Source organism: Asterias amurensis, chromosome 16 (assembly GCF_032118995.1).
Source record: "Asterias amurensis chromosome 16, ASM3211899v1".
Taxonomy (NCBI): Eukaryota; Metazoa; Echinodermata; class Asteroidea; order Forcipulatida; family Asteriidae; genus Asterias; species Asterias amurensis.
Window position 1 is genome coordinate 4079933 of NC_092663.1, and position 27481 is coordinate 4107413.

The window sequence follows — 27481 nt, forward strand, 5'->3', positions numbered from 1 at the left end:
TCCACTGCCTTTAAGTAGCAGTAAGCAAGATAAGGCAGTAAAGCATTGTTGTTTTTGTTTTATTCAGGGGGAAGTATTACGCATGAATGAAAACGACAGAACAAAATGCTGCGAGTGCAAGGGGCAAGGTGAGGAGCGGAAATTCTGCCATTTTGAAAAATAATAAGATTAAGTTCTTGGTATACAATGGTTGCATTCGATTAGCTTCTCTGGGTGGACCCCGGTCTGCCCCCGGTACGTTTGAATAGCTTTGTCATCATTCCAGGAGCTCACCCGGGCCAGCCCCCAGTGCCCTGCTTGCGGAGTGGGTCACTTGGGGGTGACCCGAGGTGCATGACGTCACCACGAGAGGGCGAGTGATCGTTCGATTAGCTCTTGTCAGGGGCTCACCCGATTGAGCATCGGGGGGTCGACACGGGAAGCTGATCGAACGCACCCAAAGACTCATCTTTTCCTATGGTAATTGCTTTCTAGTGCTGCATTTAAGACTCTTCTGCTTCATTTTCATATCAGTGGATGATGTTTGCACTGTGGTGTCACATTGCCATTGCTCTTCTGGAGCGTAATTATCAGGCCAGCCTGCAAGCCCCACCCCCCCCTTCACGGAGGGGTGGATGTTTTTTTAACTGTTGGGTGCGTATTAGGAGACATTATTTGAGGCAGAACGGCGTTATAAAGGTGCTGGGGGCGATTTTACAAAGATTAGGAGTAGTCCTAACTTAGGACTTGTCCTATATGAGATATAAAAAACTTAAGGCTAGCTGTAGGTTAGGAAGAGTAACTCGTCCAAACTCGAGATAAGGCTAGCCATGGTCACCTTTTTATGCCAGTGTAAAGTCTAATAAAACTAAACTAAACCTATGACCTTGATGGGATAGTGCCTTATTACATGTACATTTTAATTGTTATGTGATGTTATGTAAACTTTTTCATTCATTTTTGTTTATGCCACAGCAACAACTTTACCAACAACGACCATTGTAACAACAACAGAAATAGGTGAGGAATTCTGTAATTTTTTAAATTGATAATTCCATTAAATATAATACAAATATTGACTGCTTCGAGTGCTATGGTTAAAACTATGACTCCCTCGGTGATCCCCGGAGCGTTCGATTTTCCCGAGGCGAAAACTATGACTCCCGAGGTGATCCCCGGAGCGTTCGATTTTCCCGAGGCGAAGCCGAGGCAAAATAGAACGCTCCGGGGATCACCGAGGGAGTCATAGTTTTAATCATTGCACGAGTAAAAGCAGTCAATATTTGTTTTATAACACCCCAAACATTTCTAAATACTGTACTATTAAAAAAGCTACAGACCGGAAGTTGCGAGATAATAATGAAAGAAAAACCACCCTTGTCACACAAAGTTGTGTGCGTTTAGATGGTTGATTTTGAGACCTCAAGTTCTAAATCTGAGGTCTCGAAATCAAATTCGTGGAAAGTTACTTCTTTCTCAAAAACTATGGCTCTTCAGAGGTAGCGTTTCTCACAATAATTTATACCATCAACCTCTCCCCATTACTCGTCACCAAGAAAGGTTTTATGCTAATAATTATTTTGAGTAATTACCAAGTGTCCACTGCCTTTAATGGAAGAATTCATAAAATAGAATTAAAAAAAAAAAAATTCTTCTTGAATAGTGTGCCCATCTGGATGCGTGTGTTCTGAAAACTGCCAGGGTGCTTCTAACTGTGTCGCCAACCTAGACTGCTCCTCCTGTGTGTGTCCTCCAGACTATGTGTACAATGGCCAACATTGTATCTTATACCCGTCCAACTGTGCTTGTGTTTTTAACGGTACCACATACCAGGTTAGTTTAATTGTATGTCCACCAGGCTATGTATACTACGGCCAACGCTGTACATTGTACATGTATCTTATACCCATTCAACTGTGCTTGTGTTTTTAATGGTACACATACCAGGTTAGTTTAATTGTGTGTCCACCAGGCTATGTATACAACGACGAAAACTATACATGTTTATTTGATTTTAGACTCATGATCTGTACATGTATAACTTGGTTTAGTCTATTTGGTTTAGTGTCTCGCCTTGTGTATTATCAATTGAAATTATTTTTTGAATGAATGGATATAAAAGCAAACAAACAAACAAACAAACTGCAAACCACAGTCTCTCGGCAATATTCCGATCATCATCATCAGCGGTTAGCATCATGCATTTCTGCACTGGCTGCCTGAAGCCTAGATCATACTTCCTGCGAATGCGAAGGCAATACAAATGTTGACGTCACAAATTCGCAACGAAAAATTCGCAGCAGTTGAACTCAGTTCAACTCACTTGCGAATATCGCTGCGAAAGGAGGGTGTGACGTCAAATTCACGTCAAATTCGCTTCGCATTCCCATTTGCAGGAAGTATGAACCGGGCTTAACTGGTGAGACGCTTCCAAATAGACCGGTCTTGAGCTCCTTCTGCCTCCTCTACAGACCACCCAGTGCCCAGTCTGGAGAGGTCCCTCTAGATTACATTTTTCCATGTTGTCCTAGTAATAATAATAATAGTGGCCTCTTAAAGAGCGCTCAGATCCGTCAGGCATGACGCTCATGGTGCTGTACAAGCAAGAATTTATACAAATACAAAACAAAATAAAGGACAATATATCTAATCAACAATAACACTATATACATGTAAGACTAACTAAGGTAGAGATGCAAGGTAATCAGTTTAATGAAAAAGAATTACGAAGTGAACAGATGAGTTTTGAGTAGTTGCTTGAAAGAACTAGCGGATGAGGTGTGGCGGAGAAGAAGAAGTAGTCTCCTGACGATGACTTGAGCAAGCTAGTTGAAACGTTGAGACCAATTCAGAACTGACTCCGCGGCAGTACAGTTAATTACGATCCTATAAGCTAAAGTAGTAGTCCAGTCTATTTTCTATACCATCCGCCCTGGTAATAGTTAAAAAGCAGGACAATTCTTTCTAGAACTGAGAAGTCTCCCGACCCTCCGATTATCTACTCTGCGGCAGTAGAATAAAGCAAGACAGTTCTCTAAAAACAAACTCTACCTGGCAAGTAGATACACACATGGTGTTACCGCAAACCAAATATACATTGATACCTCACCATGCAATGCCTCAAAGTCTATTTAAGAGGTAGATTGTTCCAGAGAGATTGGCCTGCGTTGGAAAAACAGATATAAAAACAGACAAAGAAACTGTAAACCACAGTTTATACTACTAGGACGATGAGGGCGACCTCGTCTCTGTTTCCCATGGGTTGGTGACGAGTTGTAAAAATTCAATTTGTATTACTATTTTGTTTTTTCCGTGTACAGGATGGAGATGTGTGGTTGTGGGAAACCTGTCAACAGTGTGAGTGCCAGGATAAGGTGGCTCATTGTACACCACACTGTGATATCTCTTCATGCTCAGATGTAAGATAATAAGTGAATAAAAGAGTAGCGACGAGTTCTTCAACGTACGTTTAAAGCCGGCAGGGTCGGCGGCCGTGTGCGGCTCGGGCCTTAATCGCACGGCAACGACCCTGCAAGGTTTTAAACGGACGTTGAAGAACGAGTCACTACTCTTTTATTCCCACTCGTAAATGCCCTTCTGTTATAAAAACGTAAACAAATACATTTATAGACACTTTAACAATTGAAAATTCAAGATTTGAAATATTAAAATTCGAGGTTTGAAATATTTTTTTCCAAAACGTTATGAAGAATCCGTTCGAGGCGCATGGGTTGTGTGTACGTGCGCGCCCTTAGATTACGCGCTGATAGCTATGATTTGCGCGTTAGGGGGAAACCTGTCAAAGAGTGTGAGTGCCTGGATCAGGTGGCTCATTGTACACCATACTGCGGTATCACTTCATGCTCAGATGCTGAGTTATAAGACTAGCCCTATCTACAGTGAGTACCAGTTACTCGTCCTAACTTAGGACTATCTATATAATAATCGTGGCTTCTTATAGAGTGTTGATGCCGAACGATTATTCAATTCAATTTAAAACAAACTTTCCTCAATAGGCAATTACATCAGCTGGCCAGATCCATGGCTAGAAATAGACAATATACAATTATTTAAAAAGGTTAAGATTATTTGACAAAAAGAAAATAAGCAGATATGTAAAAGTGGGGTGAAACCACAGCATGAGTGTCGACTTCAAGTTCTGGTGGTTAAGACATCGAAGTGTGGGTTTGAATTCCGGTCGTGGTACTTGTGTCTCCAAGAAAGATACATCAGTTGCTTCTTTTCACACAGGTGTAAAAAATGGGTAGCTGTGAGGGTAGAGGTTGATATTGCGTATGAAAAAGCCTTCTGACCACACAGCAGCTTGGGCATTATACTCCCCAGTGAGCTGAGAAAGATTAAAGGAATGTTATTGGCCCAATGACCAGGGGTGGATTTTTACAAAGAGTTAAGACTAGTATTATCTCGAGTGAGGACTAGTTACTCGTCCTAACTTAGGACTATCCATGCAATTTGTATATCTCCTAGGACTAACCCTAACACTCTGTGAAATCGACCCCAGGTCACTAATGTAACGCACATTGAAACGTTTTTTGTTTGTAAAATGTGCTATATAAGAAGAAGTTATTATTATTTAATATTATTATTATTATTAAAAAGCACGAATATTCTTCGCTCAGTACATCAAGGCGCTTTCAAGGATTTTGGTATGAAAAAGTGTTTTGCATTCTAAAATATTTTCGTCTCACTGAGACAAAATATTTGTCTTGACTTGTTTTACTCGTTTCTCAACAACCACAGCACCTCAGCAAGTAGTATTGTAAGGAAGCTTTCTCCAATCATCAACTCAACTGTGCAAGTTTAATGTGGACATTGTGTTTTGTGACCTACACAAAGTACCAAGACCCTTCAACATAAAGTATTTTTTACATTTATTGTTTTTCAAGTTTGAGTCTTTAGTGTTAACACTCACGCGTGAATGAGTTTTCCTTAAGATTGTTATTTTTGTGGTATAATTTTCAAATTTTCTAAAAAGTTTTATTTTTTGTTTTGTATACATGTAGAATTACGAATTGATCGATGAGACTGCCACTGGAGGTTGCTGTTTCTGTAAACCTCTTCGTAAGTACCAATGTGATACTAAGTTTTCTTTTAAAGGCATTGGACACTATTGGTAAATACTCAAAATAATTGTTTAAAAGACTTCAGGCTAGAAGTCTGTTATTATTTGAGTGAGAAATTACCTCTTTCTCCAAATCTACGCTACTTGAGAGGGAGCCGTTTCTCACAATGTTTGATACTATCAACAGCTCTCCATTACTCATAACAAACTAAGTTTTTATGATAATATTTGTTGTGAGTAATTACCAAACGTGTACCTGCCCTTTAAGATTGTATTGCACTTACCACTCTTCAGCTTTATAGATGAGATATTTTCAGGCCCAAATATTCAATTTAAGATACATGAAACCATTGTTTACTAACCAGCGCCTACCACCACAAAAGCGCCTACCACCACAGAAGGGCTCACCACCACTTCAGAAGCACCAATCACCACCGAAGGGCTCACCACCACATCAGAAGCACCAATCACCACGGAAGGGCTCACCACCACATCAGAAGCACCAATCACCACGGAAGGGCTCACCACCACATCAGAAGCACCAATCACCACGGAAGGGCTCACCACCACATCTGAAGCACCAATCACCACCGAAGGGCTCACCACCACTTCAGAAGCACCAATCACCACGGAAGGGCTCACCACCACATCAGAAGCACCAATCACCACCGAAGGGTTCACCACCACTTCAGAAGCACCAATCACCACGGAAGGGCTCACCACCACAGAAGAGCCTATCACATCAGAAGGTCCTACCCCAACAGGTAAAATAAAAATGTGCGATGCAAAGAGAACGCATTCTATTGGTTATATTTATTAGCGTGTGTGTATTCTACATGGAGCAATTCAACCCATAAAATGCGTTTTCTTTGCGCCGTGATCGTTAGCGTTTTCGTTATCGCTGCAGTGTGACTCGGCTGAATGGTTTACAAGGTGCTGTTGCGCAGTGTACATTGTATGCTGCCAATCAGACCAGGAACACCGGGGCGAGCCCCTTCTCTTTGCAAAAGGTGCACTGGGTTCTTTTACGTGCGTTACACACCATAGGACCAATGGCTTTACGTCCCATCCGAAGGATGAAGCAATAATGGTTAAAGGAACACGTTGCCTTGGATTGATCGCGTTGGTCTTTGAAAAAGCGTTTGTAACCATTTGTTATAAAATGCATATGATGAGAAAGATATTTTAAAAGTAGAATATAATAATGCACACAAGTATCACTCAAAATTGTGTGGTTTTCCTTTAACCCTGTGGACTAACACGGTCGGCTCCCATAAATGGCCGACGGTGTTACATGTAGTTCGCAAAGTAAAAAGAAAACCATGCAATTTGTGTGGATCATTGTATTGTAAACCTGGAGCTCTACGGTGGGCTACCGAGAGTTAGCACCAAGATTAGGGCAAGAAGGCTGAGACTAGCAGGTCACTGTCTCAGACATGATGAGCTGGCAGCGAGCAAGCTTGTGCTTTGGGCCCCTACTCAAGGTCACTGGTCCCGAGGCAGACCACAAACCACCTATGTGGACACCTTGTGCTGGGACTCTGGACTGCGTCGGGAAGAGCTACGTACAGCAATGGAGGACCAACGTGTTTGGAGGGCCATCATCCGATGCTCCGCATCGACTGAATGAATGAATTGTATTCTACTTTTAAAACATCTTTCTAACCATATGCATCTTGTAACAAATGGTTACAAACGCTTTTCAAAGACCAACTCGGCCGATCCAAGTGTCCATAAAAAAACTTGCATGGTAAGAAGCACTGCAGCTAAAAAATGATTCCCTTCTATTTGAATGTGGTTTCTAAGAAAATTTTAGTCTGAGAAATGTTTCATACATGAAACCTATGTCAATTATTGTTCAGAGCAACGCACCCAAAGCAACAATCAAGAAGTTAACATTGCAATGACATTCGAACAGGACGCTGACATACATGTATATAATAGATGTTAAATTTCAACAGGGATAAAGAATATCAATTTTGGTTTTTACCCATACACTGATGTGTGTATACTCAGTACTTTCCTGAGTCCTGTGAACAAATATCACAGGCATATTACTTGGGTTGGATTCGCTGCAATTCTCTGCATACATAGATTTTGAATTTGTGAATTTAAAAAAAAAAAAATCTAATTTATTTTTTACATTTTCCATTTCAGGTCCAGGAACTTCAACTGGTCCTGGAACAACAGAGCCAGGTTTGTACCATATTGAGGGCTTGAACCGGTTAACCTAATGTATGATAACATTCGGGTGGCACGGTTGGCTTGTGCGTAAAGCGCTCGCCTCTCACCAAGGTGACCCCCGTTCGATTCCCGGTCGGGGCCATATGTGAGTTGAGTTGTGCGTTGGTTCTCTGCTGTGCCACGAGGGTTTTCCAGACTATCCGGTTTTCCTCCCTCAGGAAAAAATCAAACACTTTCGATCTTGGCTGTGCTCCGTGGTCATAATGGGTTGATGTGGCTGGCACATGAATGCGCTCTTGCATGCCTGCTTCTCGAACACGTTGTAGCCGCGTCCTTCGCAATTCAGCTCTTACATTAGCTGCGAGTAAGGACGATTAGCCCCCCAAATTATTGTTATTATAACATTGAAGGGTTTCACGGTGGGACAGTTTAAGCCATTATACACTTTCGGTCAACAGTATTGTCCAAGTCCCTCACTTCGTGTATCATGACTTACATATAAAATAACAAACCTGTGAAAATTTAGGTTCAATCGATCATCGGAGTAGGGAGAAAATAACGGGAAAACCCACTCTTGTTTTCGCATGTTTCGCCGTGTCATGACATGAGTTTACTATAAATCCGTAATTCTCGTTGTCGAGAATTGATAATTGTTTTAATCTTTTCTCAAAAAGTAAAGCATTTCATGGAGTAATATTTCAAGAGAAGTCTTTCACCATTACCTTCTGTAAACCCTGTAAATTATTTGTAAATCTGTGAACTTTTTTGTTTTTGTCTGTACCGAAAGTGTATAATGGCTTTAAGAGCATCATGAATTCAAGGTCTGGTGGTTAAGACACCGGAGTGCGGGTTCAAAACTTGGCCGTGGCACTTGCGTCCTTGAGCAATATACTTTACTGTAACTGTCTCTCTTTACCTTGGTGTGTAAATGGGTACCTGCGAGGGTAGAGGTTGGTATTGTGTTTAAAGGAAAAGTCTTAATTGTGCAAAAAACAATAGTTTTGAATACTCTTATCCAGTGTTTTTTACCCATTGCGTCTCTTTTGCCACTAGATCATTTTCTATATACGAACCCAAATCTGGAACAAACTTCCACTAAACATCAGAGATACCACCTCACTGCATACATTCAAGACACTCCTGAAAGCTCACCTGTTTCAGGAGGTGTACCATCAATAACGTTCCTCCTGCTTGTGTCCATACATCAGCGCCTTAAAGCAAACTTTTGATTTTGGCACTTCATAAATTTCTTTTGATTGATTGATTGATTGATCGAATTGTTGTCTGAACATCTTCTCCTGTTTCTTCCAGTGTGTCAGTACCCATTGTTGGCGGACGAACAAATGCTGCAAGACATCACATTCTCTGATGTGGATTCGTCGATTATTGATCAAAGCAATCTAGGGTTGCTAGATGGAACGCCATGGGCTCCTGATAGTACAACAGGAGACATGTACATGGAGGTAACAAACATGTTCGGTCGATCCCTACAATCCCGGCCAACATGCTTGGGCCACCCATTCCTAACGTGTATATAAAACCAATTCCAGTCCACTTCCCATTGACGATAAACATTGTCTCGCATGCCCCCCGTTGCCACGCTCAATGTTGACTGTAATGCAGAAGAAGACCGGCGATTGGAACCAACATTGAAAGGGGGCAGGGGGGCAGGGGGGCTCATCGAAATATGGCCGTGATTGTTGCCTTGTCCAAAGGCTATTTTATTTTAGGCAAACACCCCTTTTTGAACTGTCCTGGTAGCATGAATAAAAATACTGGCACTTCCAAAAGAAGGTGTCTAAGCGCTCAGAGAAATAAAAGAAGAAATTACGCCATGATTATCCTTAAAGACACTGGACACTATTGGTAATTGTCAAAGACCAATCCTCTCACTTGGTGTATCTCAACATATGCACAAAATAACAAACCTGTGGAAATTTGAACTCAATTAGACATCAAAGTTGCAAGAGATTAATGAAAGAAAAAACACCCTTGTCGCAAGTTCGTGCTTTCAGATGCCTGAATTTGAGATCTCAGCTGAGGTCTCGAATGCAATTCAAATATATTTAGTGAAAAATTACTTCTTTCTCAAAAACTACATTACTTCAGAGGGAGCCATTTCTCACAATGTTTTATACTATCAACAGCTCTCCATTGCTCGTTACCATGTAAGTTTGCTAACAACTATTTTGAGTAATTACAAATAGTGTCCACTGCCTTTAAACTGTGTAAAGTTAAATGTAAATCGATGGACGTTTGTTTTGTATTGCACTAAAACTACCCCAACTCTTTGAAATTTGAAGTAAAGGAGACAAAGTATTAATTTCTTTCTTTTCAACCCTGTCTTAGGTGCATTTCATAGAGACAAGACAAGTTACGGCCATCACCGTGCTTGGTGCTGAAAACCACGCCGATGGATTTGTGTCTGCTTTCAAGATCGAATATAAAAACACGCAAGGAGATGATACGAGACATATTGTAAAGACATCAGATGGGTTTGAGGTATGAACATATTCTGTCGAAAACAAATATCTTTTACGTATACACGCATTAAAAAAAAAGTCAAAACTTGATTTAAAAGACCGAACGTACACACAAAACAAGTTCATTCTCAGATGTATCTTTTTTGCACTTGGCTTCAGTGTGCGATTTACAATGTTTTTGTAAATTCGATCAATATTATAGCATACTGACACAACAATATTTTGTCACTATTTTGGCGCAATAAGCCGTTATTTCCGTATGGACTGTAAAGGGGGTTACTCTGTGTCAGCCCCAGGAGTAGATAGCGATGGAACCCTGTACTAATAGTTGGGTTACTTTAGCCGACACCTTGAAGTGACCTTGAAGTGTGTCTGGCGACAAGCATATACGTAAATAAATAAAATAAAATAAATTATGTTACATGCTGCATAACATTCTCATTAAGAGTAAGACCGATCAGATTTGCACACACCCTTTTTTTTGTGGATAAATGCGCTGGGTTCTTTTACCTATTGAAAACGTGCTCCTGTTATACCTGTTCCTATTCATGTGTGTTGTGTTGTCATTATAATTAACCTTCGAGAAAGGCTAAGCTATCGGCGGAGTGTCAAGCCATTAACAATTTTTTTAAACATATATCTTGCAGACTTTCACATCGGATGGTATAACGCCAAGGATTCAGAAGTTTCAACAAAGTATTGTTGCAGATTATGTTTATATCATTGTCCTGAGATTTATTACGAAGCCATACATGCGTGTGGAGCTCTACGGCTGTCCTCTCAGTAAGCCCACTAAATTTATTACTTTGAATTTTTTAAATTTCCCCAAGATAAGGATGTTTGGGTTGGCGTAGTAGTTTGTTTCTTTCCTCAACCTTCTACCTCTTGGAACCCTGTTTGAATCCCACCGGGGGCACTACTTTGAACCCGGTTTGAATCCTTTTGGGTGGCATGTTTGGCTTGTGCTTAAAGGAACACGTTGCCTTGGATCGGTCGAGTTGGTCTTTGAAAGATCATTGTATTGTACTTTTAAAACATCTTTCTAACCATATGCATTTTATAACAAACGGTTAGAAACGCTTTTCAAAGACCAACTCAACCGATCCAAGGCAACGTGTTCCTTTAAAGCGCTCGCCTCTCACCAAGGTGTTCCCGGTTCGATACCCGGCCAGGGCCATATGCGAGTTGAGTTGTGCATTGGTTCTCTGCTGTGCCACAAGGGTTTTCCAGACCATCCGATTTTCCTCCCTCGGGGAAAAATCAAACACTTTCGATCTTGGCTGTGCTCCGTGGTCATAATGGGTTGATTCGGCTTGCAGCCAAAGGCGCCCTTGCATGCCTGCTCCTCAAACACGTTGTAGCCGCGTCCTTCGCAACTCGGCTCTTAGCTGCGAGTAAGGATGATTAGCCCCCAATTTTTTTTTTTCACTTGGATTGGGTTTTCAGTCCCTCCATTTGTCCATGACTGCAAGGATAGTCCCGGGAATAATTCTCTGGGGGTTTTCCCGCCCACATCTAAAACTTAAGCAACCTTCCTGCGGTAGTCTTCTCCTGTGGGGTTCTTGGCTAGTACAGTGATTATAAGTTCACTTTTCCGAGAGTCCATGACTTCACAACCAGAATTTAAGGGTCTGTTTTTTTTTGTAGTCACAAAACACAATGTCCACAGATTTACATAAAACTTACACAGTTGGAAGATAATGATGATAGAAAACTTCTCTTAAAATGTTACTTACTGAGGTGCTGCAGTTTTTGAGAAATTAGTAAAACAAGTCACATAAATAATAATTTGCTCAGTGAGAAGAGAGTGACATTGTATTTTAGCATTCAAACTGTATTTTTGTGACATTGTTTTACTCATTTCTCAAAAACAACTCCACCTCAGTAAGTAATATTTTAAGGGAAGCCTTCTACTATCATTATCTTCAAACTGTGTAAGTTTAATGTTAATCTGTGGACATTGTGCCAGTCCCTTCCCTTCACCCCCCCCCCTTTTGTCCCCCTATTCACTGTTTACCCCCTGCTTTTTATGTTTGCTTTCTAACCCCATTCATGTATTTCCACTTCACTGCTTATGTTTCACTTAGTTACCTGTTCATGTTTGTTGTGTTGTCATTTAGCCTTCGAGAAAGACTCTGCTAGGGTCGAAACGTCAGGCCATTAACTATTTTTTGACATTGTGTTTTGTGTAACAAAAAGTACCGCAATCCTATAATGAAGTTAATTGGATTTAAATTTATAGAAAGGTTTGCGGTAACACTATGTACATGTATGAGTTGGGGTGGTTCTGAAAAGAACCGTTGGTTTCAACTCTAGAGTTGAGAGCTGAGAGTTGAAACCAAAAGTTCTTTTCAGAAACACCCCAACTCATAGATAGTCATTACATGGTGTTACCGCAAACCTTTCTATATCGTATTTCCACCATGCAAAGTTTCAAATCCTACGGATTTACATTTAAATATGAGAATCGGTACAACTATAGGGACACTGCCAACAGAGCTATACCACTTGTTACTGATCAAAAAATGTCAGAGCTTGAGACGATGCTCTTGATCACTCAGCCACAACATGCCATAAATAGTTGTTTATTTATTTTGATTTCCAGTTACTCCACCCACATCTGAGAAACCTACTCTGTCGACGACAGTTACAACAGGTAAGATTCTAAACAATTAAACTAGATTGTATTATCAATTAAAAGGCACTCGACACTATTGGTAATGACTAAAAATAATTGTTAGCATAAAATCTTACTTGTAGCGAGCAATGGAGAGCTGTTGATAGTATAAAACATTGTGAGAAATGGCTCCCTCTGAAGTAATAAAGTTTTTGGGAAAGATGTTTGTTTCTCACTTAAATAATAAAAGACTTTAGCTGAAGCCCTTTATTATGAATCTACATGTACATGTAGGAGCACACTAAGTAACGCAACAAGGGTGTTTTTTTTTTCTGTTTTTTTTTTTATTCTCTTTCAAATTCGATGACCAAATGAGCCCAAATATCCACAGGTTTGTTATTTTATGCATATGTTAGGATACACCAAGTGAGAAGACTGGTCTTTGACAAAAGACCCTTCCCATGAAATATGTAAATTGCACATAGCGCTTGGGCACTAACGTTTTGGTTGGCAAAATGAGGGAACATCGCGCTGTTTTGTACACGGCTAATGGGTGCGTGACGCAGACGCGATTGCGCGTCTGCTTAGTGCACAACTCTATGGTGTTTGCCAACCAATAGGGTCTGTACGCATGCGTGAATGTAATTAGCATATTTCATGGGAAGGGTCCATTACCAAACTTGTTGATGAGTGTTTTTAAAGTATGAACAATGTACCTTTGATTTCTGTACCCATTTTATTGTAAACCCAGCAAACATAATAACGTGCCCTGACGGTCGCTACGACGTTATTCGAATGTTCGGAGAACGTTTTTATTTAATGTTGTACGGACGGATAAGTGTGGAGTTTTGTCAACGTCAAGATAACGTCGCATCATGGCGTAATATAATAACGTTGTGACAACGTTAAAACTTCACGTTCTGATAAAGTTATTTCTGAACGTGATTGTGACGTATTTATATAACGTCTTCAACAGGAAAAACCCAACGTTATAAAAACGTTATTAAATGCTTTTAATAAATGTAAATTTATCACAAAAAATCAAGACACATGCATACCAAGAGTGCTTTTGGCTCTCTTAACATTTTTAATTGAATACAAATCATTTCATAGAAAAGACAGCAAAACTTTAAAGCATGGTTATATATAACTCAAAATGCGTTGTATAATAAAAATGGCAAAGTTGGAGATTTACAGTTAAATGGTCTGTATACGTTTGGCAATGACTCTTCAAATTCAAGGCAATAAAAAACAACTGTAGTGTCAGAAGTTCAGCAGCTTTAGGTGGTGTAATGCATTTTGAGAAACGTTTAACCTCAAAGTTCTCGAAGAAAAAATAGATCACTTTTTATTCCCCAAAATTTAGATCTATTTAGAAATATTCTATGAAATATTCACAGAGGGTTAGTTTTATTGTATTTATCTACATGTATATATTATATTATATACACATACAGTAGGTTCCATACCAAACGTGCACATCACCTTAAGAGGATTGTCAACGTTTTGTAACTGAAACTCACTGCTTGTTCAAATCTAGTTGTAGATACAACGTACCATAAAACTAACTGTGGGAAGAATAATGTGCAATTTGAATACCCAATCTGAGAAACGTTTCTGGCAGAAACACTCATCAGCTTCAAACTGTTTTTCCAAAACCACATTACTTCAAAGTGAACTGTTTCTCAAAATGTTTCTTACCAGGTAATTTTATTGCCAAATCTATACCGACCCTTTGAAAACAAACGTTTTTAAAGTTAACTTTAAACACAGTTCCAATTGTCTTTAGATTTCAAAAGTAAAAATACAGTGGCATTTTAGTGAATATCCACACAAATTGTTTTTTTCTTTTTACATTTCCATAGGGACTATCTAGTGAAAAATGCGTGAATCACAAACTGAATTTGACATCAGAGCCCCTCTTTCACATATTGCTATCTGGCTAATAAGAGAAGTCGGCATTCTAGCAGTAAAGAATTCTCCATTATTATATAAAATGAGCAGCAAAATTTTTGTGTTTAATTTTAGAATGAGCCAAGATACTAGATGAACAGGTCTACGTTGGTCGATTAATTTACATTTTAGATGAATTGTCACCATGGCATGCATACAGAAACATATTTTTAAAACTATTATAAAGAATTAACTAAAATAGTAAACGTGCGGGTACAACCATGTGTAAAATCTATTGAGTGGGAGTTTGGCTCTGAAAAGCACCGGCGATGTCTCAATGTTTCAAACAATATACTCTTACTTGTCTTGAGGTTTCTCAGACTTCTCCTGAAGATGAGCAGAGTATGCCGTTCGAAACATTGAGAAAACACCAGCTCAGAAGTTTACTGTTTGTGTTACCTCTAGTTTCCCACGTCATGCAAAGCTTCAATCAGCACTTAAAGGAACACGTTGCCTTGGATCGGACGAGTTGATCTATAAAAAGCGTTTATAACCGTTTGTTATAAAATGCATATGGTTGGAAAGATGTTTTAAAAGTAGAATACCATGATCCACACAAGCTAGCCTCGAAATTGCGTGGTTTTCCTTTGACTGTGCGAACTAACACGGTCGGCCATTTATGGGAGTCAAACATTTGACTGCAATAAATGGCCGACCAAGTTAGTCAACAAGGTAAACGGAAAACCGTGCAATTTCGAGGCTAACTTGTGTGGATCATTGTATTCTACTTTTAAAACATCTTTCCAGCCATATGCATTTTTATAAAAAAACGGTTACAAACGCTTTTTATAGACCAACTCGTCCGATCCAAGGCAACGTGTTCCTTTAAGCACATAACTGTTGGCCTTGGTGGGATTGGGATGAAGCAAAATCCAGTGTGAATGGCAAAGTTGTTGTGGAGGAATGGTGAATTTAGAATTTTTTGAATATATTGAATAATATACAAATATTGACTGCTTCGAGTGCTATGGTTAAAACTATGACTCCCGAGGTGATCCCCGGAGCGTTCTATTTTCCCTCGGCTTCGCCTCGAGAAAATAGAACGCTCCGGGGATCACCGAGGGAGTCATAGTTTTTAACCATTGCACGAGTAAAAGCAGTCAATATATGTTTTATAACACCCCAAACATTTCTAAATACTGTACTATTATTATTAAGTTACAGACCTGAATGCTACAATCCACGGACGACGCAAATACAGATTGCAAACACTTTTACTTACTGTGTTGCATGTAGTGTCGTGCAATCCAAAATTTATCATCCTCGTACACGCAACGGACGTCTGGGTACTGCACGCCGTTTGCTAGTCTGTCGGACTAGCGCACGGCGCCGTGTGCTAGTCTTCGGACTAGCGCATGGCAAACCGACGCACTATCACACGGCCATCGTCTAGCAAAACTAAGACATGTCATGTGATGCGCTCTAAACCAATGAGCAGGCAGAATACTTGCAAGGGGTGTTATAATGTTAAATACTGTTCTTGTTTAAATTTCTTCATTTAGTGCATCTACGTTTTTAAATCAGTAACAAAAGTTCAGCTTTGAGATAAAATGTTAAAAAGGGTTTGGGGAAAAAAGGATAGCAGGCAGCAAGTGGTAGACGGCAAAATTGTCGATGGATTAGTCAGAATCACCAAGGGTCACCACATCCGAAAAGGTAGGTATTCCTGGACGAGGTTCCTAAATGTAAAAGAAAAGGTGATACAAAAAGAAAATTGAGTCATTTTGACCTATCCCACAAAATGTGTACATGTATTTCCTTTATCAATGTATATCTTGACTGTGATGGAAAAGAATTGCAGTTATAACGACAGAAACTATCACTCCATATATTTAATACCAGACCCCTTTAATAAGCATAACTAAAGTAGTGGTCGATCTAGATGAAGACCTCACTATTGTGATCATCAACTATGCTGTTCATTCATGTCAGGTCAACAAGAACAAGTTTGACATTGTAATTTTCTAATGTATACATCGTGAAACATAATACATACCTGCACATTATCAAAATGTCTATGGACTGAAAACATGTTCTATCAATCTTTGTATAGGCTAGTAAATACCTGTTGTCTTCTAGCTACCTAGTTAGCTAGATATATCTAGTTGTTTTACAATATAATAGACCTTGCCAACATTTCCATTGAGAATATTTCACATACAAAGCTACATCATGCACATGTAATTCACTGACCTGTACTTAGACCCAACTTTTGTTGTGGGGAAAATTTTAAGTGTCAAGGAGATGAGATGGCCTCCATTAACTACACGATGCTTGCTGCTGGGTGACTTTTTCTGCAAGCTCCTAAAAGTAAAATAAAAACATTTTTAAGAAAAACATTTGTAATTGGGGTGGTCATTCGAAATGGTAAAAACTAAGCATTTTCATTCCTTCTACCCACATATTGTTTGTCTCAGCTAACAAAATTAAGTGTAATTGATCAACAAACCTTTTTTTTTTTTAAATGCTGCCGTTTCACTAAGTTGAATCAATCAACATTAAAAAAAGCATCAATCATGCTTCACTATTCCATATATGCTTTCTGAAAAAAATACAATTTTGGTTCCTTTCAGTGACCCCTTAATTACTCCTTCAACAATATATATAAATTGATGAAATACTTTTCCTTTTACCGTAGCTGATTTGTGGAAAGCACAATAACACACAAATTGGCGCCCTCTTTTAAAAAAAAATCTCAGAGCTGGTACGCTAGCCTAAATAAAAAACCTTGTCAGCATCATTTTGTTTACTGATGTGCATGTACATGCTGTCTTACTCTGCGCTGTTTGCTCTGATTCATATTCCATGGTGGTTGCGCTGTGTGTGATGATGTGAGCAATGAATACCGGATGACTACACAACAAAAGACTAGATTTATCGCAAACTACAGCAGTATCACGACACACAGTAAGCATCATAATATATTAAATTAAACATGGCGTCGAAAAGCAGTCAATTTTCCTCAACAATCTGTGGTTCACAATTATTCTACTCTGGGACAAAGGATACAGAGTAAACTGGTGTCAAAGAGCACGGAGGAAGACTTAACACGAAGATTGGTTGGCCGTATTCTAACTACCTCGGCCATTGTATGTGTCAAATCCATGTCTCATTGTTGTCTGGAGATGTACACATGTATGTACATGAATGATGACATAGACCACCGTGAACAGCCAAAGAAAATACTTGTTTTTTTTACGGAAAACACAACAAGATAAAGTGAGTTTTTGTATGTAGAATACTTACCATTGTCGAGAAGATGACAACTTAACAACCTATGTAAATTTGGTCGGCGTAACGTACAGCTAGGAGAACAATACGACGGTTGAACGACGGGCGTGCAGCAGTAATAACATTTGAACAATCTCCCACAATCCTCCGCGCGGATTGTAGCCTCGTACTTTATATGAGAACTTACTATTTTAATAATTGTATGAAGTTTTTGATTATTAATCTTTTTGTTCTTTACTAATACTTATATTAGTGTCTTTATTTTTTTTATTTATAAAAGATTACCATAAAATAATATTATAATAATAAAAAAAAAGTTATTTTTTATTGAAAACGTTTTGTGGAGGATTTCTGCACGACCGCGGCCCTCCGCCACGTGGTACAAAGTTGATACAACGTTATCTGTACGTTGCCCACGTGCCCCGAGGATATACGTCGTGCGACACATGCCAGTGACCTGTCAAAACACTGTTCAGTAACTTTGTTAAAACAACTTTCCACAACGTCCCATTATCAGACGATGAAAACTACGTCGTTGCAAAGTTAGATGTACGTTGCCAAATAACCTGACAAAGGTACAACATTCAAGCAACGTTGCCAAACAAAGCTAAAGTGACTTTATTAAGACGTTGTGAAAAAACGTAGGCATAACATTGTATTTACGTTGTTAAATAACATGATAAAGCCACAACTCTCCGGTAACGTTTTGCAAAGAACATTCACATAACGTTTGTATATGACGTTTAAAAAAAGCGTTAGACAAAAGTTGTATCTAAGTTATTGAGTAACATGACTAAACCACAACCTTCTGACAACGTCGCATAAAAATATTCACAGGGCATTTTTATACGATGTTAAAACATAACGTTTTTATAACGTTGTATTTATGTCATTGTGTAACAAGACCAAACTGCAACCTTTTGGCAACGTTGTAGGTTAGTTGTGTTTTAGTTGGGAAGCAACAGTACCAAAATACAACTTCACAGTAACGTTACGATGACGTTACGTGTTTGCTGGGAAATCCTCTATAAATGTAGATGTACACTGTACATGTACATGTACATGTATACAATCAAGCTGCATGTGTGTAACATGTGAAAATATCATTTCTTTTTTGAGATACATGTACATGTCACTTTGTCCTTTGGATGGTTCATAAAGCCGTTGGTCCCATGTTGTGTAATGCATGTAAAAGAACCCAGTGCACTTTTGAAAAGAGAAGGGGTTCGCCCCGGTGTTCCTGGCTGTGGCTGCTGTATGCGGCGTAGTTCCTTGTAAACCCTTATAAGTGCTACATGTACATAATTGGGTCTAAGAATTCATCACTTCAATAACATCTCTTTCTGAAAGTTTGTATATACTCAGCGCCTTGAGTACCTTGTTTGGTACATATGTGCGCTATACATGTATAAGACTTTGATATTATTATTATTATTTGTTTTTGAAATTACGCTACAACCTATGTATAATGCAGCTTTTTCTTCAGATTCTATATAATTTTATTCCATCATTTGAGTTTTTCTTTCTTTCATAATTTCAGAAGCAGTAACAACGATTAAGGAGCAAACCTTCCCGCCAACAACGCCCCCAATATTTAGTAAGTCTGGATCAATGCACTGTATTTTTTCATCATGTGAGGGCGCTCTCAAACATATTTGTTGCAGGTTTATTCATTCATACCCAAAACAGGTATCATGTGAGGGCGCTCTCAAACATATTTGTTCCAGGTTTATTCATTCATACCCAAAACAGGTATTACAGACTCGAACACATTACCACCACTGACATCATATCCATAAAGAACAATAAGACCGTGCAGGCAAATCGCGTATACCCACCAGAAGTGATAAGACACTATTGAGAGAGCTCTCATGCGGTAAAAAATATGGCACATTCAGGCAACTCAAAATAAAACAGTGCCCCCCAATTCAGTTAACTGAATTTGAACGGAAATAAAATGAACTTTGAACCTTGAACCTTGAAAAAAAAAAAAATGAACCTTGAACTTGGGAGAGGCCTTTCTGCTCCCAAAACAGTCAGCTACAGACATTGCCTCTGTTGCCCTAGTCTTGGCCGGGTGCCCAATCAAATGTTTTCCATAGAATTTGAATGAACTTTGCAAAGTGAAAGTTGCCTTGCCCTCTCAGAGACAATATTTTCAGGCCTGTCGCATTGGTGTCATTTGCCTCAAATGTACTTTGCTTAAAGAAACATGTTGCCTTGGATTGGACGAGTTGGTCTATAAAAAGCGTTAACCGTTTGTTATAAAATGCATATGGTTGGAAAGATGTTTTAAAAGTAGAATACAATGATCCACACAAAGTTGCCTTGAAATTGCGTGATTTTCCTTTTACCTTGCGAACTAACACGGTCGGCCATTTATGGGAGTCAAAAATTTGACTCCCATAAATGGCCGACCGTGTTAGTCGACAGGGTAAAAAGAAAACCGTGTAATTTCGAGGCATGTTTGTGTGGATCATTGTATTCTACTTTTACAACATCTCTCTACCCATATGCATTTTATAACAAACGGTTACAAATGTTTTTCAAAGACTAACTGGACCGATCCAAGGCAACATGTTCCTTTAAAAACATTTTTTCTCCCAGATTGTGACCCACATTGTTACTGCATTGAGACTTGCGACGATGTCTTGGTGTGTCCACCGAACTGGACACCCTGTACTCACTGTCTATGTGACTCCACTGGAACGCAACCTGATGCCAATGGGCACTGCTACACCCAGTCATCTGACTGTGCCTGTATTTTCCATGATCAACGTTTTCAGGTGAATATTAATAATAATTATTTATAACAATAATAATAATAAGGGGGGCATGGTTGGCGTGTGCGTAAAGTGCTTGCCTCTCACAAAGGTGACCCCGGTTCGATTCCCGGCCGGGGCCATTATGTGAATTGAGTTGTGCGTTGGTTCTCTGCTGTGCCACGAGGGTTTTTCAGATCGTCCGGTTTTCCTCCCTTGGGGAAAAACTCAAACCCTTTTGATCTCTGGCTGTGCTCCGTGGTCATAATGGGTTGATGTGGCTGGCTGCCAAAGGGGCCCTTGCATGCCTGCTTCTCGAACACATTGTAGCCGCGTCCTTTGCAATTCAGCTCTTAGCTGCGAGTAAGGATGATTACCCTTCCAAAATTTAAGCTCAATCGGTCATCGGAGTCGGGAGAAAAAAAACGGGAAAACACACCCTTGTATCCGCGCGTTTCACCGTGTTTAAAATGAATCCTTTATTCTCAAAATCGAGAATTGATAATTGTTTTAGTGTTTTTTCAAAAAGTAAAGCATTTCATGGAATAATAATTCAAGGGAAGTCTTTCATCATTACCTTCTGTAAACCTTGTAAGTTATTTTTAAATCTGTGAACTTTTCGTTCTGTTCAGAAAGTGTATAATGGCTTTAAAGACACAAGTGTCATGACTGGGAATCGAACCCACACTCTGCTGATCATAAACACTACATGTAGCTTGAAGTTGGTGTTCTTAAAGCCGTTGGACACTTTCGGAACAAAAAAAACCCAAAAGAGTTCACAGATTTACATATAACTTTCAGGGTTTACAGAAGGTAATGGTTAAAGACTTCCCTTGAAATATTATTCCATGAAATGCTTTACTTTTTGAGAAAACATTAAAACAGTATCAATTCTCGCTATCGAGAATTACGGATTTATTTTAAACACATGTCATGACACAGAGAAACGTGCGGAAACAAGGGTGGGTTTTTCCCTCCGACTCCGATGACCAATTGAGCCTAAATTTGCATAGGTTTTTTATTTTATATATAAATTGTGATACACGAAAAGTGGGCCTTGGATAATACTGTTTTAACGAAAGTGTCCAATGGCTTTAACCACTCAGCCTCGACACTTCCATTATTATTATTATTATTATTATTATTATTATTTATTGTTTTGTTGTGACTTAAGATTGGTGATAAGTGGCCTCAAGGTCCATGCGAGGTTTGTACCTGTATGTATGACTACACCAAAGAATGTTCCTACATACCCGGATGTCAAAGTAAGTCCAGATAAAAAAGTGTTTCCAATAACCCATTCGCATGTTAGATTTGAATAATGTCTGGTACGTGACGTGCGTGATCAGCACTTAAGTTTGAATTCCTCAGACTATAGAGGGTGCGTTCGTTTAGCTTCCCTGGGTTTACCCCGCGGTGCTCACTGGGGTGAGCCCCTGACAAGAGCTAAACGAACGATCACACTCGCCCTCTCGTGGTGACGGCATGCACCTCAGGTCACCCCCAAGTGACCCACTCCACAAGCAAGGGCACTGGGGGCTCACCCAGGTGAGCCCCGTCAAAGCTATTCGAACGTACCGGGGCAGACTGGGGTGACCCAGGGAAGCTAAACGAACGCACCCAAAGACAGTGGTTAGTTCATATGATTCGGGGCAAGCTTTTGCGTAGTTACATAAGAGCGTGTCACGGCGGAGCGGTTAAGAGCACCGGATTCAAGCTCTGGTGTTTGATCAGCAGAGTGTGGGTTTGAATCCCGGTGGTGACACTTGCTACATATAAAATTGGGGAGGTAGTGCTGCTCTGCTCTACCGGCCAGGCTTCGGACTGATGATACCCAAGCCTAATTGAACGCACACTAACTAGAAGCCACTATTATTATTAGTATAAGTGTCACGGCCGAGCGGTTTAGAGCACCGGATTCAAGCTCTGGTGTTTGATCAGCAGGGTGTGGGTTCGGATCCCGATCGTGACACTCGCTACATAAAATTGGGGAGGTAGTGCTGCTCTGCTCTACCGGCCAGGCTTCGGACTGATGATACCCAATCCTACATCCGTATGGACTGTAAAAGGGTGTAACCCTGTTTCAGCCCTAGGAGTAGGTGGCAATGGCCTCTGGACAAAAGTAATTGTAGCCCACACCTTGAAGTGGCCTTCAGGCCTTGTGTGCCTGGCGACTTGCATAAAAGATTAAAAAAAGAGACGGTGAACACCCATACACAATTCTGAATGGATTTGTATGGCACAATAGTACCATGATTATCACATGCTTTTTCTTTGACATTGTTCAAAAATTCTCTCAAAACTCATTTGTATCAGATGTAATTTGTTGTATTTATCGTTCCATTAGTCTTGCTCTTTTCAGCGCATTGATCTTGATGTAAAGGCGCTTAGCAAATATTTAGTTGTATGTATGTATGTAGTCTCATTTTTTATTGTGGTTTTCGTCTAACTTCATTTAGCGACCACACCCAGTGTAACAACAACACCTATCCCAGAACCAACTACAACGGTAGTTGTGACATCGACTGAGATTATTACCACGACAACCACTACAACATCGGAACAGACGACCATCGAGACAACAACAGTACCCTATACTACGACAATGAAGCAAGTTTGTGAGGTAGGTAAACTAAGAAGTTCATTTAGCACATCACATCGAAAGGAAAGTGGGAGCACTAAAAGACTAACTAATTACATTAAAAAAACTGCATGAGCTTTTGTAGCGACAACTACAGATGCAACGGTAGTTTAAAGCCACTGGACACTAGAGATGTTAAATTTGCATCGGGGATAAAGAATATTATTTTGGGGTTTCTGTTTCCTAATTTTTCTGCTAACTCTCAGTAGTTCAATGTATCTGTTTTAAAGGATTTGGGTACTTTTTCAAAATGTCTATAGATGATGATAGTGGGAAGCTTCCCTTCAAATCTGTAGTTTTTGAGAAATGAGGAAAACAATGTCATGAAAAAACGTTTGTAAATGATTAAAATTATTTTCATGACGTTGTTTTACTCATTTTCCCCAAACTACAGCACCTCAGCACATAGTATTTTCAGGGAAGCTTTCTTACTACATGTAACATTATCTTCAAACTGTGTAAGTTTAGTGTAAATCTGTGGACATTGTGTTTTTTGTCCTACAAAAGTTACATAGACCCTTTAAACCACGAAGTATTCTTGTGTAGCAGCCATCCAGTCTTCTTTAGACATCTGGTTAGCAGTTTAAAATGGCTAATTCTTTTTGTTTTGTTTTTGTTTACAAATTTCTTACAGACTGGTTCTGTTATGATACCAGATGATTGCCAAGAGTGTATTTGTGTAACCAATGAATACTTATGCCATCCAGCATGCCACAAGACATGTGAACCTGTAAGTGTCATCCAATAAAGCATGAGATATTTCCTTCTGTGGTAAAACAATGCCCCCGCCCATGTAACTCCTTTTCCAAACAGTGAACTTAAATCAATCATTTACAACCCCAGGCAGATTAACTACTCATCTACTAGTTTAATGACCCACGTAATTCAATGTTAACAAACTTATTGGTAGAAGGGATGTATCGTTTTGTAAGGTAGTTAACTATAAATGCTTCTCTTCGCCCGGGAGTGTAAACGGGTACCGTATTTTTTTGTGGATAAGACGCGTCTTATCTGACTTTTTAGACCCCAAAAACATTGATGCGAATTATCTTTCGGTGCGCCTTGTCTGCTGACGATTGATTTTTTTTTTAAGATCACTGCGTGAAATAAAAAATACCTTCATGTCCAGTTCAAATCAACAATCTTTGTGTGAAGAATCCTTACTCAATAATGCGGTCGAACAAGGCTATTCAGACACTGAGACCGTATTTTCGTTCGAACAATGCCGCAATCCCCCAGACGGTCCAATTATTCCAACAATGCTGCAACGTGTTTATTCCCCATGACCGTGCTTTCATTCCATTAATGCCGCAATGCGTCGAGCTTTCGGAACATACGTCGGCGGCGTTCAAATGTTTTTCTGTGTGGCCGGGTATTCGTTCCGAAAACGATTGACAGTCAATAACTTCATACAAACGTCATTCACCCAACCGCTATTGTGTGGTAAACTTTGAGGGTTTTTATTGTAGAGAACAACGATCTCTGAAGTGTGCTTTAGGCTGAATATTTATTGCCTCTTTTTAGACGTTTGGTTTTAAAAAGTATTATGGGAACGTAGCATTATCTTACTAGGATATGATTTGTATTTGTTTGTAATGCCAAATAAAATAATACAACACTAGCCAAAAAAAAATAGGGAAGAAACCACATTTTATTTTATTGAATTATTTTATTGCTTCAAAACTTCGGGTAGGAACGGTTGTTAAAATCATGGTTGCCCTTGCATAAAACTTGCCTGTAAAATCAACGATGTCCAAGTTCAGACTCGAAAATCTCTCAAAATGACACAGAAAATTAGCCCCAAAGCGCAACCGTTCCGAGGTCTGTAAATTTAATCACGCAACACAAAAGCAGATGTCACACCCATAGTCGTTGTTACTGTGCGTGTGACAATAAATACAAGAAACATTGAACGCTAGAGGGCGTTTTGGAACAATGTAATTGCGTGAGGTTAAACGCCCTCTATTGGTAAAAATTACGCGAACCAGCAATAAACGCATTGAGACAAGACTCGACGTGTCTTTCTCCGCAAGGATAAAGACGGGTCCCTGCCGCTAGATCCAGTGATTCCCTTTGGATACACTGAACGTGCAGTGACATTGATGCCCAAATAGTCACTGCTCTGAAGTCCGCAATGGAATTTGACTGCGTATCTATACGTTCAGGCTATGTCTGAGCATGCTTGCGCTTGGGATCCGCACAGTCACGTGGGAATTTTGGCGCATTTCCAGGCAGCGCAAATGCGAGGGCGTAGCGCAACCCGTCGGCGAACATCGCTTAATACGGTGCCCACAATGTCTCCAACATCTGTTGTGCAATCTCGAGATTGAGCAGCGCAATCCACAGTGTACATGTGCATATTAATGTGCATGCAGCGACATCCCGGCCGTACGATACATTACTACAAACACACGCTACATCCGTCTGTCGTTGCAATATATCTGTATCATCAAAGATCCTCGTTGTGGGACGTCGGATGTCCAGGGAGGCATTTTACATTTTAGCGTCCTACGCCTTGTCTGCCGAGCGTCTTATCCGCAGGAAAATACGGTACTTTGGAGGTTAACGATTGTAAAACCTGTGGGCCCGTTTGGATGCCGGCGCTGCATGCTCATAAGGAGCCATAAGGGATTTGGGATTATTTAGGGCCCAGATTAACAGGGGCAATGATTGTGTGGGCGACTTGTAAAAAAGATAAATATAATATTTGTTTACTTTGTTTGTTTTTCTTGCAGGGTGAGCAGTTAGTCACATACGATGATCCAGAAAAATGCTGCGAATGTGTGCCAGCTTCAAGTAAGTTTTCTTTCCTTTATCTGTGATTTAGAGGCACCGGCCACCAAAGTAATTATCAAAATAATTATCAGCATAAAACCTTACTTGGTAGCGAGTAATGGGGAGAGGTTGATAGTACAAAACATTGTGAGAAAGGACTCCCTCTGAAGTAACATAGTTTTTGAGAAAGAAGAAATTTTCCACAAGTTTGATTTTGAGAACTCGGAATTAGATTTTGAGGTCTCGAAATCAAGCATGTGAAAGCACACAACTTCGTGTGACAAGGGTGATTTTTCTTTCAATGTTATTTCGAAAATTCGAAGACCAATTGGGCTCAAATTTTTTTAGTTTTTTTTTTTTTTTTTGCATATGTTGAGATACACCGAGTGACAAGGCTGGTCTTTGACAATTACCAATAGTGTCCAGTGTCTTTAAAGGAATAAAATTACAATACAAAACAGTTGCTGGCACTGTTAAGCCTTTTATGTGATCCACCATTGTACTTAAACTGACAACGAAGTCTGAGATCGATCGGTCATCTGGGTCAGGAGAAAATAGTGAACAACCGCTATTACACAATATGCATGACATCAATTTAAAAAAAAGTAAAAAAAAAACGCTCGCTGAGCGATGAACTCCAAACGAGAAATTAGTTTTATTTGTTTCTCATCAAATGATATTTCAGACAGAAATATTTCAAGGGATGTTTCTACTATCATCATCTTTAGACCGTGTAAGTTTTATGTAAATCTGTGATCTACATGTGAGACAAGATTTTTTCTTACCAATTCAGTAATATTCCTTAGAGAAAATTAAAACAGTTTGAATTTTATTTTATTTTACGAAATCAAACAAAAATTAAATATGTTATTTTTTTGTGTGTTTCCTTTACAGCAACTGTGCACACAACGATTACTGTACAAACTACTACAGAAGGTAATATGATAATAATAATATGGATAATTTGGGGGGGCTAATCGTCCTCACTCGCAGCTAGAGCTGAGTTGCGAAGAGCGCAGCTACAACGTGTTCAAGAAGCAGGCATGCAAGGGCGCATTCTGCTGCCAGCCACATCAACCCATTATGACCACGGAGCACAGCAAAGATCGAATGAGATCATTTAAATGTACAAAATTCTATGAAAATGAAAAAAAATAAAGTAAAAAAAAATCGTTTTTCTTTCACTAAAGAAAAAAAGAGGAAAAAAGAAAGAGGTGGCCTCTAAAAAGGCATCAAGTTGGGTTGCTTAACATAATTTTTATTTTATTTGGCCTTGTTTATTTTTCTTGACAGCTTGCCGAGACCCATACAAACACAGTGACTCCCCTGAATGCTGTAACTATCTCAAAGATAACTGCTCTGTACCTCTTGAGTATTCAGGCTCATTGCACTGTAATGCCTGTGAACCGCCCAAGGTTTTCAACGGTACCCACTGCGTTTTGCCTGTAGATTGCCTCTGCTTGGATGAGGGTGGTAGTTTCCACAAGGTAGGGATTCACGATTATAATTATTTTATTATTTTGTTTTATTAAATCGTGGCCTAAGGGACAAATTGCATGTGACTGTTAGGAGAATGATATTTAATATTAAAAACTAAGGAAATAAATATCAATTGCACGGTAGCTAGAGGCCGTTTGAATCCTATAGTCATATTTTACTCTACAAATGTATCAAATGAAGACAGGGCATACTGTTTGATTTGAAATGACCACAACAGTTCTTTTCAAAGTCAACTGCTGAGTTCGGGCGGTGTGTTCTCCGCCCGCGTGAGCT

The 27481-nt window shown here is 39.5% G+C and overlaps 1 protein-coding gene and 1 long non-coding RNA gene across 5 annotated transcripts in view; one reads left to right on the forward strand and one right to left on the reverse strand.

The window, feature by feature from the left end:
• LOC139948994 (uncharacterized) overlaps positions 1-27481 on the forward strand; it is a 210612-nt gene that overhangs the window by 44271 nt on the left and 138860 nt on the right. For 3 of the 4 annotated variants that reach the window (XM_071947379.1, XM_071947381.1, XM_071947380.1), the window contains exons 27-45: positions 68-128; positions 955-999; positions 1643-1812; positions 3300-3398; positions 5004-5061; positions 5428-5826; positions 7220-7258; positions 8558-8709; positions 9596-9748; positions 10377-10512; positions 12335-12385; positions 19071-19127; positions 20138-20316; positions 21467-21557; positions 22752-22915; positions 23568-23663; positions 25669-25729; positions 26603-26644; positions 27002-27195. In XM_071947379.1, the coding sequence (XP_071803480.1) occupies positions 68-128; positions 955-999; positions 1643-1812; positions 3300-3398; positions 5004-5061; positions 5428-5826; positions 7220-7258; positions 8558-8709; positions 9596-9748; positions 10377-10512; positions 12335-12385; positions 19071-19127; positions 20138-20316; positions 21467-21557; positions 22752-22915; positions 23568-23663; positions 25669-25729; positions 26603-26644; positions 27002-27195 (2247 nt within the window). Of the gene's footprint in view, positions 1-67; positions 129-954; positions 1000-1642; positions 1813-3299; positions 3399-5003; positions 5062-5427; positions 5827-7219; positions 7259-8557; positions 8710-9595; positions 9749-10376; positions 10513-12334; positions 12386-17133; positions 17207-19070; positions 19128-20137; positions 20317-21466; positions 21558-22751; positions 22916-23567; positions 23664-25668; positions 25730-26602; positions 26645-27001; positions 27196-27481 lie in introns of those variants that run through there. The other variant, XM_071947382.1, reaches the window with a different exon arrangement.
• On the reverse strand, positions 15112-17638 carry LOC139948996 (uncharacterized). The gene is made up of 3 exons (XR_011787505.1): positions 17546-17638; positions 16493-16603; positions 15112-15978 (listed from the first exon to the last, which is right to left on the reverse strand). It is a non-coding gene; the product is annotated as an uncharacterized lncRNA (long non-coding RNA).